At 44.7% G+C, this 12,215-nt stretch overlaps 1 protein-coding gene across 1 annotated transcript in view; it reads right to left on the reverse strand.

Moving 5' to 3' along the window:
- The window catches only part of nphs1 (NPHS1 adhesion molecule, nephrin), an 89,786-nt gene that overhangs the window by 11,889 nt on the left and 65,682 nt on the right, over nt 1-12,215 (reverse strand). Inside the window, exons 14-30 of the mRNA XM_049584592.1 lie at nt 12,018-12,159; nt 11,318-11,442; nt 11,052-11,220; nt 10,693-10,822; nt 10,313-10,485; nt 9,473-9,613; nt 8,773-8,913; nt 7,272-7,393; nt 6,494-6,653; nt 6,183-6,339; nt 5,653-5,804; nt 2,203-2,314; nt 1,933-2,114; nt 1,759-1,809; nt 1,312-1,434; nt 687-735; nt 208-340 (exon numbers count right to left, since the gene is read on the reverse strand). Coding sequence (XP_049440549.1) covers nt 208-340; nt 687-735; nt 1,312-1,434; nt 1,759-1,809; nt 1,933-2,114; nt 2,203-2,314; nt 5,653-5,804; nt 6,183-6,339; nt 6,494-6,653; nt 7,272-7,393; nt 8,773-8,913; nt 9,473-9,613; nt 10,313-10,485; nt 10,693-10,822; nt 11,052-11,220; nt 11,318-11,442; nt 12,018-12,159 — 2,262 coding nt within the window. The remainder of the gene's footprint in view (nt 1-207; nt 341-686; nt 736-1,311; nt 1,435-1,758; nt 1,810-1,932; nt 2,115-2,202; nt 2,315-5,652; nt 5,805-6,182; nt 6,340-6,493; nt 6,654-7,271; nt 7,394-8,772; nt 8,914-9,472; nt 9,614-10,312; nt 10,486-10,692; nt 10,823-11,051; nt 11,221-11,317; nt 11,443-12,017; nt 12,160-12,215) is intronic.

Raw genomic sequence — 12,215 nt, forward strand, 5'->3', positions numbered from 1 at the left:
GCACAGCTAAAGGTTTCATTAGTTTATCTATCCATTTCCCTTGTTATGGCTGAATTCTCCACTTCCTCCTCTGCCAGATACCATCACCCCCTGCCTAACCTCTTTCCTCCCCTCATCTGTTTACTCTCTGCATATTCTCTCATCTGCCCTTTTCTCTTTCTCTCATCCCGCTCCTCCCTTTCTCCCTCCTCTCTTTGCCGTTCTCACCGCTGCATAGCTCTCGTAGACATTGCTGTCTGTTTCAGACCCAGAGTCGATGAGGAGGGTGCGCTGGGCTGCGGCGTTGATCTTTTCTCTGCTCTCATACTTATTGGAGTTGCTTACAGTTGACTGACTGGACCTGCATGAAGAAATCAGATTCTGTCATCTACCTTTACTTTTCTAGATTCATTTCCCAACAACAATGAACTACCAGAGATGCAAAACCCTCCGCACACATAGCATCTTTTTTACTGCACACATTAAGCTCTTAATAACAGTGTATCATGTAGTGCGTGCACACATTTATTGCAGGTTTGTGGTGCAAGTTTGATGATACCAATATGAATGGATATTGACAGAGGCTTGTTGTTTTGCCTGCCTGGCTGTTTTTGTAGCTGGGTCAGCCAATGGATCAGGCCTCAGACTTCTTAGAGTGGATTGGATGTGTGTCTCTTTATTACTTCTACTGCAGGGCCTTAACTTACCCCTCCTCTTCACTCTTCTTTCTATCCAACATACTGCCTCCTCTACCCCCTGCAGGGGAAACACAAACAGGAGGAAAGAGGCTTAGTGTTAGGAAATTAGAACTTGAAGAGAAGAGCATCATCTCATAAGCACCGAAATTGATCAGAGCAAAAGAAGGGCCAGAGAGCGAGAGAGTGAGTGAAAGACACGTCAGCGGCAAAAAATCTATGTAAAAACCAGAGGGCAGAAGAAGGTGAGGAGTGAAAAATAAAAGATGGAGAGGGGAGGACCTGACAGTTAGAGTGAAGAACAAATAGGAAGAGACAGAAGGAGAGATCGAGAGAGGACATAACGCTAGCAAATGAGATAAAAGATATGGACGCAGCACAGAAGTGACAGCTTTGAAGGATGAATGTGGCAGGAGGTAGAGGCTTAGAGAATAAGCAGAAGGAGAGGAGACAGGATAGACGAATAGAAAGAGGGACATGGTGAGATGAGAAGAGAGTGAGAGGCTGAGCTGACAATTGCATCATGGTTCGGGAATAATCTCTTTAGAGTTCTGGTGAGGAATCGGGACATTATAATGCCAAAAAGCGACGGAGGAGACGCTTTCACATCCACAGATGAAAAGATCATTATGGTTACCTGTCTGGCCTCGCTTCTTTTTCCACCTCAGTCCAAAGTAGCAACCCAGGGAATTAAACACCAGCAGGACTCCAAACACCACTGTGAACACCACTGTCAAATAGGCCAGGAGTCCACTTGCACCTAGTTCACAAAACATTAGAAGCATTAGCTCAATGCATAACAATGAAAGTTAAAGAGGGAGTGATATGGAAATTTGGGGAGATAAAGACTGACTGGGACAGACCCAACTACTCTCTCAATTGTCTTTATTGATTAAAGACTAGCAGAGGGGAAAAAGTATGGGTGGGCGCCATGACAACCACTACTCTCGTAGAGCAAACATTAACAGCCTTGGAGGTGCATACATTAGCATGATTTAGCCAAATGAAGCTAGCTGCTGTGCAAACAGCAATTTCCAACTGCCCTTAAAAGCTTTTTTTCAGGGAGTTGGGATAAAAGACTCACTCTGTGAGACTGAGTCGTCATCTGTCAGGACTTCTTCCACTTCTGGCCTCTCTGAAAAAAAAAGAAATAACTGAAACTTACATGTCACACATCACATCACAACATGTAATAGATTATCAGATGGTTGTGCAGTAGAGTCCTTTCAGTGTCAAGCTGGGGTTACTCCAAACTGACCCTTGGTGGTGATGGTCAGTACTGCATTGTTGTCAGCATATCCACTCTCTCCAATTGCATTGAGGGCATTGACAGAGAAGTTGTAGGTGGTGACAGGCTGCAGGCCAGTGACAGTGAAGGTTGTTGCTCTGGGAGGAAAGACGTCCATGTAGAGGAAACTGGCTGACTTATCCCAACGGTATCTGTCGACCAAATCTCACTGTCAAGTACAGTTCTTTTATTATTAAAAGCCTGTCATGCCTGAACCGACATACCTTCTTGACATCTCACCTTACACGAAATCTTTGCTGCAAACCGCCGTTGAAGCCGGGGATCCACTCCAGAGTGACCGAGTCATGGGTGACGCTGACTTGGCGAAACGACAAAGGAGGATCGGGGTGACCTGAGGGCGAAAGACAGAAAGAGATGTAGGGAAGAAAAAAGCAATTGTGCCCTTGATTTTGTGAGAACACTGAAGAGCAGAACACCTTAACTCGTCAGGTGGTTATTTGAAAAGGCTTTCGGTGGTAGGAAATGGGAGATGTGTGCCATGAGATAGTCAAGTGATTATATCTGCAGACTGTGAAATAACACCTGAGGCCCCGCTGGCCTATAGGAGCGTGCCTCTCCTACGGCCTCGCTCTCTGCTTTGGAGTGGTTATAAATAGACAAATTGATATTACTAAAAGAGAGCGCCGGGCGGATGTTCTTCCTGATTGAAATAGAAGAGGAAGAAAAACAATTTGAGCTATTCTCGCTTTCCCGATTGGTCATACAATTGTGTTTGAAAACACAATTATTCTTACTATTAGATATGAGTATCAGAAGGACCAGCGATAACTGTTTACCTCGGAGCAAAATGTTGATTTGTGGGTGGACATGGTTTAACTGGGCTATGACACTTATCACATATTTTCAAGTACTGCAGCATTTTAAGTCTGGATAATTTCATGTAGAAAGCTGCTAATATCTGCTGATGATAAATAGGAGTGAATGAAATTAAAATGGGGGAGCAAGGAGATGATCTTCAAGGTCAGAACTTGTCAAAGATCCTCTTTGTTTTTTAACAGTTTATCTCTTCTTAATCACAGTTTATTCCACAGGCTTCCACAGAACATCTTTTTGACAGCAACAGCTTTGCATTTTTAACAGCGCACCACTCCTTATCTGCTTTTTCTTAAGGTTGTGCTTTGTTGTATGAATGATCAGGAAACATGGGCAGAGCCGTGGCTGATCCCTCTTCGAACAAAGTGGCTGATTTGTCCAATTTATCCAACCAAAGTCATGCAATGACGGATGAAGCCTCTTGATTATGATCAATATGGTGAACAAAGATCAAAGGATGCTAACCAGGCCTTCAGTCTGACACGAGGCACTGCTTCAGTCAGGGTAGTGGAGAGAAAGTGGATTATTTTGCATTTGGAGCATGAAAAAAAAAGAAGGGTGGTTTTGGGGGCAGAGGGAGAGATAGTCAAGGAGAGAAGGAGGAGAGATTGTTGAGCAGCAACATAAGAAGGGGATGCTCCACTCGTCTCTGGCTCCAGGCTGCAGCCCAGTTTGCAGAGTAAATAATTCCCACTATCAGCTCCGCTCATAAGATTCCAGGGCAAAGAGGTCAGCCTTATTTGGATCTCGTCTCCTTCAAATCCAAAGAGCGCCATGCTACGAAAAAAAAAGCGCCCCTCTCTTCCTCTGGAGCTCTAAAATGATAAGGAAGCATATAAAATTTATTATCACTGCGTCAGATTAATTATGAATATTCACAGCACTAAAAAAAATTGACTGGGGAAAAACAGGGCCAATATTGGATTGTATTTTATGGTTTTTATAGTAAACATTAAATGTGTCCAATGATGGCTGTGGGCCTTCGCTGAGAGCAGGACTGTGTTGATAATGGCGGTAGTGCAAGGATACACTAGTAGCTGGAAGGCAGAAAAGTCTAAGCACGCCAGGAGAGCAAAGCATATCACTGCAGCATTATCTGAGGGAGAAGTGAAGTACTGCTATGGGCTAAATGATAAGGTAGAGATAGAGCAATGGAATAAGTTCCTTAAAGGGCTGACACTCAGGAGCAACAGCTCTCTCCGGTTTACAGAATTCTGCATGCTCAATGGCCCTCCCACACTATTGTAATGTTGCTGGAAAAGGCTGATAAAGCTTGGACAAAAGCAGCACAGACACAATTATTTTGAGATGCTGCCAAATTAGAACCAAAGGAATAGTTTGTGCTCCACTGCCAAGTACGTGCTATGCATAATCCCTACATGTTGTGTGCCCTAACCACTGACTTTGATCATTTGCCATTCATTTAAAGATGCATTAGGTGATTTTTGACCACTAGGGAGCAGAAAGACTCTAACAAAGCTGTTGGCAACAGAGGCTTGATGCACAATACTGTAGGTTTAGCAGGCTGCTTCAGCAAACTATTACTTACACATCTACACTATCTGACATACACTTGCCTTGTAGCTATGGTTTTTGTCTGCTCTGACCTCTATCTGGGTCTTTTCATCACTTAACTTTCTGCACAATCCACCCCTTGAAATAGACTTTTTGACATTTAATGCTGAGCAGGTAACACACCCTCTGCTTGTTTAGAGAAAATAGCTGCAGTAACAGTTTTTAGATCAGGGTGAGTGTGTTGATGAGAGCAGTAGGACTCAACTGTACACGCTATGTGGGGGCCAGGTCAACAAAGGAAAGAGCAAAAGGTGTGGGTGGGTGTTGATTCTCAGTGGCTTGATATTACTAGTGATCCTTCTGCACAACAGTGAGTCATTTGATTCAACTGTAATTTTTAAAAAATGCTTGATGATTTTTTAAAGAAATACTATACAGCATTTTCCTAGGAAAACTAACACTAGAAATGTGGTGGTGTATTATTCTGAGGAGCTCCTGCCCTCTGCCTGTATTTTCTTATTTTCTTATATTGCTGTGTTCAGGATGTTTTTGTGCTGCAACCTTTGAGCAGTGGTGTGTTGCTCCCAGCCAATAACAAAGCGTAGGTGAGGTCACGACTTCATAAAAAAGTAGTGACCAGGTAGCAGTGGCACGTACTGAAGATGAAAATACAAAAATTGCGGGCACAGTGCTTAAAATACAAAAATATAGCGAGGTTAAATGCCAAGCGGCAAAGCTGGTTTCAGAATGAGTTAATCAGGAGTTGGCTTTCGCTTTCACTTTCGGCGGTGAACATGGAAAGAGAGGATGGGGATGAAGAGAGGATGGGGATGAAGAGCGATGCAGAGTTGGCCTGTTTTCTGTTGGACAGGTTGGTGCTGGAGGTTAGCTTGCCAAAGTATTGGGTTGTCCTTTAAAACAAAGGTAAAGTCCCTACAAAAAGTAGCTTTCAGTGTATGTACAAGCATTGTATAGAGGAGGGGCCAGGTTTGAATCTTGTGTATACAAACAACAACCCACAATTCCTGCATAGCATACCCTTGACATATTGTTGCTGTCAAAGGAAAACTTTGCATCTCCCAATATGGTTTGAGAGTAAACTGAAAGATCAAGTGTTCCCTCATGAAATGAGAAAATTCTCCCACATCTGAAGCCAAATAAACCCTTTGACAGACCCACTGAATTATCTAAAAAATGCATTGCTACAACACTGAGACAGGGTTCTTTATTAGCTCATGAAAAGTTGATATTTTGGAGGTATATTTTCCGCAGGACAACCTTAGTCACCCGGAGACACACACCCATACACACAGAAACCACAAATAAACACAGATACAGTACTTGTGCTGACGAGCTGGATGTCTAGCTTGTCTTCCCCAAGTGAGTTGCGAGCAGTGCAGCTGAAGACAGCATAGTCCAAGGCTGCGCTCACATTTACAACTCTAACTGTGCTGGTGTGGAAGGAGCCCTCCCTCACAGTCCGCTCCTCATACCTGCAGCACGCAGACACACGCACACACACACACACACACACACACACACACACACACAGAAAGAGAGATAAATCCTGAGCTGGAAGACAGCAGGGATTGTGATGTCCTGCAGATTGCACTAAGTCACCCAATTTCACACATCAAAGAAGCATTAAACAGGTATTTGCATAGTGAAAAGCAAAGTATAAAATGCACTAAATCTGGATTTAGTGGTGAAATAGCAAGAAATAGCAAAAGAATATATTATATTAGGGTAAAACCTAATCTAATTGTGAGGATTCATCAATATGTAACCAAATGCTGACAGTAGCACCAAAGTTAATAGTGAAAAGAATGTCAAAAGAAGGATTTGAAATGGAATAATCCCTTCTCTCTGACCTGGGGTTTGCAAAGTCCATGTGCACACCGTTTTTTTCCCAGGAGAAGTCGACACGCGGAATACCCTCTGCCTGACACACTACCTCAGCTGTAGCAGTGCCGTCCCCTCTACTCGCCACCTTCCTCCACTGGGCTCCTTTCTGAAGCTCTGGTTTGACTACACAAGACAAGATGAGCATGGAGGTAATTCATGCAGAAACCAGACACAACGTGTATTTGTTGACAAGTACAAAAACACGTGCGTGCTCGTACTAATAAATCTCTGTGCGTATTTGTTCCCTTCTGACAGTAAATAAATGCCACAGACTCACATTGCACTACCAGCCGCACATCTACAGTGTCAGGGGGTGCTATGCCATTATTGGCTGTGCACTGGTAAAGACCAGCGTGAGCCCGAGTCACATCATGGATAGTCAGGAGGCCAGATTCGTCTTCCTGGGTCTCCTGTCCCATCTCCACCTCCCCTTCTCCCTGTGGAAGACAAAGTGAGGAGGAATGAGCGTCAGACAGCAGCGATCCCTCAAAACACACTCCCCTCCTCCGGGGTGAGAGCTGGAGTAGGAGGGGGCTGCGCGAGAGCAAGGCAGGTAGACAGTGAGGGAGAGTTAAGCAGGAAACCATCAGGGCTTGAGGTGAGGATGGGAAGGGCGTCGGGGGAACGAGCTCTGAGGACAGAGAAAGATAATGCCAAGGGTTGGAGAGCCACAGGGAAAAGGAAAAGGAGGGGCTGTGCAGGTTGAAAGCGGGACACACAGCACTGCCGGGGGGTGGGTTAGACCGGAGAAGGCATCAGTAGATACAGAGACCACGCCACATTGACGAATGTGCCCTTTAGTCACGCAGCAGTAATGAAAGCTATTTTTCTGGATTTGGGCTGTGTGTGGAGCAGGAAGAGGTGGGGTGGAAGGATAGTTAGAGCCAGTGAAATATGGTGCATCTGTGCATTTAGAAAGGCCAGTGATAAACGGTAAGAACGGACAAAATAATAGAAAGCAAGGCAGATAAAGGAAATATAATTCAAAGGATGACTGTGTTTCTGTGTATATGTGTGTGTGTGTGTGTGTGTGTGTTGTGTATCCGACCTCTTACCAGCCATTTCCAAGAGAACATGTCAGATATAATGGGGTTGGCATCTGCCACACATATAAGGTCTGCTGTTTCCCCCAGGTTCACTAACACGGGGTCTTTCTCTGCTTTGACACTCGCAGCATCTGAGAGTAAGAAAGAGGGACAAGGCTAAGGCAGGACCAAAGGTTAACATGCCAACTTGGGACAAATCATTTGCCAAGCCATTAAACGGGCATGTCGTATTGCTATAATTACTCTTACACTCGTTTGCCTTTGAACTGGTTCATAACCCTGTCCTAATTGGCCTATTTGTTTCAGATACAATGCCATTAACTTCTCTATAAGTTGGAGGATTACAGATGCTTCTGCAGACAAACTGAGAAATGGTCACTTGACCCAGAAGGCCCTCCGCTGACAGCACATTCCCACATGGACTATGACAGACTGACCACTTCCCCTCTCTTCATTAAGTCCTCTTTTCTTCCTGACTGCACGACTCCTCTTCTTGTCTTTATTCGCCCCTACCTCACAAGCTTTTTATACTTCCCATGGGTGCCATGTACTTGCAACAATAAGGCCATTAGTGCCTACTTGTCTAAACCTATGTTCACACTTGAAGAACAGTGGTGGGAAACACTAGAGAGACACAGACCTCTGGGTTGGTGGGGTACACCCATGCTGGCCTGCTAACCAAGACCGACATTGTTAAGTGGGCTACATCGCCACCCATAAAAGCTACTACAATCCTACATACATAATGAATATCTACAACTGTCAAGTCCAGTCAGATCAGGATGGAAGAATCCATTAGGCGTGTACCATGGGCTTTGGTGAAACAGGCAGACCTACATTTTCAACACTTCCATTATTAAATCATCAGTATCGGGGCGGAGGGCCTGCAGCTCCAGGCTGGGCCTGGGGCAGCAGTGGAGATGCGCGGCCTTGCATGGAGGCCTAATGAATGTGGCACATTTGCTGGGTAGGTGCTGAAAGTCAAAATTGATGTCGGGACGTGTCAGCACGTGTGGATGTGCTGACGGCTCTGATACTTTGCAGCTTTAGACAAGCTCCAAAAACATGTTAAAATCCATTGCACAAAATAACAGGCAACAGAAATTCAGCTCATTCTCCACATTTAAAGGAAGAAGGCCGTTCAGCAGTGGTAAATGATGTGGTTGACTTGTGACCCACACGGCCCACAGGTATACCTGTAGATGTAGCATGTCAGAATCGGGGAAAAAAGTGATTAATTATGCATGGATTGCAGGAAAAGTACTGTTTCTATATTTTCTCACTCATTCTCTCCCTGTCATTTTCTGTTCTATCAATATTTCCTCTGGTACTGTAAGTGCTCTGAGGAACTTTAATTAATCCATACAAGTTGTAAATAATTAAACTTGCTTTTAAAGGTAAAATATAAAAACACATGAGGAAAAATAGTTACAGTGCAGCTGCCACTCTACCTTCCTTTAACATAAAATATAAAACCGTGCAGGCCGTAAGGATGCATGTAGGTCCTTACACTGAACGTCCAGCATGATGGAGGTCTGGCTGATGCCCTCATCATTGCTACACTTGACAGTGTAAACGCCGGCATCTTTCCTCGTCACATTCTCGATCTCCAGCGAGTTGTCATCTGACCAGTGGTAGCGCACATCCCCTCCTTTCCAAAAACACGAAAAAACACACACACTTGCACACACGAAACAATGGTAAATTAAGTATTCATTACACGCTCATCAACCACGTGTCCTCTGGCCACTGGTCTCTAAGTGACATCTAATCCTGCATTATTGATTGGCCTGGCTGGATTCCCACATCAAACCAACAATAGGCTGCGTGAGAGACACCTCCTATACCACAGCAGTCAAAATGTAATAGGTGGGTTTCCGCATTCAGGATACAGTCATTTTATGGCGGGGGCTGCGTATGATGGAGCTAACAGAGTTAACAGAGAAAGCGAGTGGGTGCAGCAGGGCCCCGATGACACCGGCCTGGAGGAGAAGCCAGGTTTAGAACCGTTGTGTTGTATTCAGGGAGACAGCAAACCTCATTTAGACTGCATACATTAGACCCATAATGAGAATCACATTTGGCAGGGTCCCATGCTGGCTAACCTGCCATGTTTTATTCAGACCCTGAATGGCAGAGCTGAGTGCTTACTTGCTTGCTCAGCTCAACTAGGACCTGGTTTATAGAGCCATCACACAGCCCTGGATCACCTTTGACCAGTTCCTCCCTGCGGTGCAGCCAAATGCAGGAGACCTCCTCTGGGTTAGCTGAGACCAGCAGTGGGATGGTTGCCATGTCATCCTCCACCACTTGGACCTGCGTTGGCTGCTCGGGGCTGAACTCTGGTGGGTCTGACACAAAAAACGGCACACGCATTCAGCTACAGTAACTTGGATTTACACCAAAAATACATGAGCTGAGGCATGAATACAAACTCACGCTCACAGAACGACAAGAAGGAGCGAGCGAGAACACAAAGACACACAAAACATGTTGAGCATGAAAGCAGGAAGAGACACTAATGAGAGTCAAACCAGTAGAAAGTCGACATCCCACCAGTAATTCCAGATCTAACCAACTTCACATACTTAGACAACGGGGGAGTAAGGCAATGCGGGAGGGAGAGGGACAGGCATTAAAACGACGAGTGACAGTACTGTTGTCCAACAGCAGCTCCGCACAAACACACAGTGACATTCCTTCATGCTCATACACAGTACCAAGCTTTGAAGCAGCGGCTGGCTGCTGCCTGTGAAATGGCATCAAAGACAAACATGGCCATGCAGCAAAGCAAATGCACAATTAGGACACACTGCCGCAGAGCTCAACAGACCCACAAATCGCAACAAAGGTTTCCAGTAAACAAAAAAAAATACACAAATGCTATACGCTGACATCTCTGTGCAAAAGTACACCAAGCAAAGCAGCTTACATCTGCACCATCATCACTATGCATCGTTTAAAGATTTGTGCAAACCACATCATGTGGTCACTCGCCAGGAAGAAAGAAAACATAATAGAGAGAAACAAATGATTCAACCTCAACTTACAAAGCACATTTAGTTTGAAGAATGTGTTAGCCCCCTCTGCTAGCACAGGACTGTAGGCCTGGCAAATGACCCTCTGATTGTGATGCTGTGAACTCAGATTTAGGGACAGAGAACTCTGCACTGACACGCCACCAAACGGAGCACTCCTGGGTGGTTGCTCTGCTCCCTGGAATCTAGGAAAACAAATTGCATCCAGCAAATCCAATCAGCAGCGGGGTTTAAGTTCACCAAACAATCATGAACATTGCCACATTTAACAGGATAAACATCAGTCAGTCGGACTCATTCTGACACTGAATTAGCCATATAATTTTGCAGGAAAATGCTCGAATTGATGTTATTGTCTGCTGTGGGTCTTTCCACCCACTGCCTTGCCAAACCTGAGTGTGCCTAAGCTCCAGGTGATGCTGGCCTTTGGGTTACTGCTTCCAGACTGGCACTCCAGAGTTAGCATCTGGCCCCGACGTAGCTCGTTCTGTTTAGTTGAGATCTTCATACTTATTGCCGGGACTGGGAAACAATGGCGTAAACAAGAAAACACAACATTCGCTGACAATATCAAGATAAAGAGTATAAAATGATGTCGCAAAAATCTGTGGGAATGGATTTATATCAAATCCATTTATCGGATATTGTGCTTTTCTCTCAGCTGAGTTTCACTGAAATAAAGCTGTGTGTTAGTGTGTGTGTGTGTGTGTGTGTGTGTGTGTGTGTGTGTTAGAGCTCCAGTCTAACTCACAGTGAACCAAGAGCTTAGTCTCGGCAGAAATGGTCTTCCTCGCTTTATTTGTGGCATCACAGCGGTAGGTGGCCATGTTGTCACTCGCCGCCAGAACCAGGACCAGTTCTCGAGCAACACCCCGTTCAAAGGGCGTCTGCCTCAGTGCGTCAGTCACGACCCTTCCATTCTGAAACAGGAAAAAAGGGTTTTACACAAAGAAGTGTGTGTGCTCTCGATTTACTGCACAACACACAAACAGGCATGCATATACAGAGCGCACTAACCTTGAACCAGGTCAGAGTCCCAGTGGGATTCCCTCCAGTGGAGAAGCAGGTGAGACGGACCGTGGTCCCTGACCGAAGGGGGACATCTTGAGGGGGAGCATCGAGCCATACCTTTTGAGGGGGGTCTGTTATAAAAGGATCAACAAGAGTTAGAGTAGAATACTTTAACAGTTTGAGTTTGTTTTTTTGACCATGCATGTTTAGCATGTTTGTATAAGTCTGTGGCTTCTTGAACTCCCCTGACACATTTCTTTTTTTACTGTCTGTCTTTATGCAGTTTTATGAGTGTGCAAATATTAAAATAATATATAAAAAAAATAGCAGACCAGTTGTTTCTGCTGTATTTAGAGACTGTCACTGGCCTCTGAAAAGAGCAAAAGTCAAAGCCGGTTATTCAGAATATGTGCAATTTGAAAGCCAGAAGAAAATAAATTTTCTTCTGACAAAGAGTGGGCCGTGAAACAGCTGTGCATTCTGTGTTAAGAGTTAGACTTGTCAAGAGCTATATTTGCCTTATAATTGCATTTCTTTATATTTAGAGCGATATTTACATTTGACCCCTTCTGAACCACCTCGATGAGATGTATAAAGTGGTATCAAATCAAAACTTCATCCTCATCCCTCATGGGGATTTTATTTAATGCTGATTATATGTACTAAAATAGAACAGTTTAAAGAATCTAGACTAAGGCGTACTCACGATAGACACTCAGAATGGCAGTCTGGGTCTTGGAGAAGTGTGTGCCCTTGTTGAAAGCCTCACAGGTGAGTTGCAGCCCATCTTCCTCCCGGGAGACCCTGTGGGTCATGTTGGACATGGTTGTCATCCCACCATTGTCTCCCTGCAGACACAACGCACACATGACAGTTCAGTCAGGGGACAGACAGCCTTGGTCCC

This window comes from Epinephelus fuscoguttatus, linkage group LG8 (assembly GCF_011397635.1).
Source record: "Epinephelus fuscoguttatus linkage group LG8, E.fuscoguttatus.final_Chr_v1".
NCBI classification, from domain to species: domain Eukaryota; kingdom Metazoa; phylum Chordata; class Actinopteri; order Perciformes; family Serranidae; genus Epinephelus; species Epinephelus fuscoguttatus.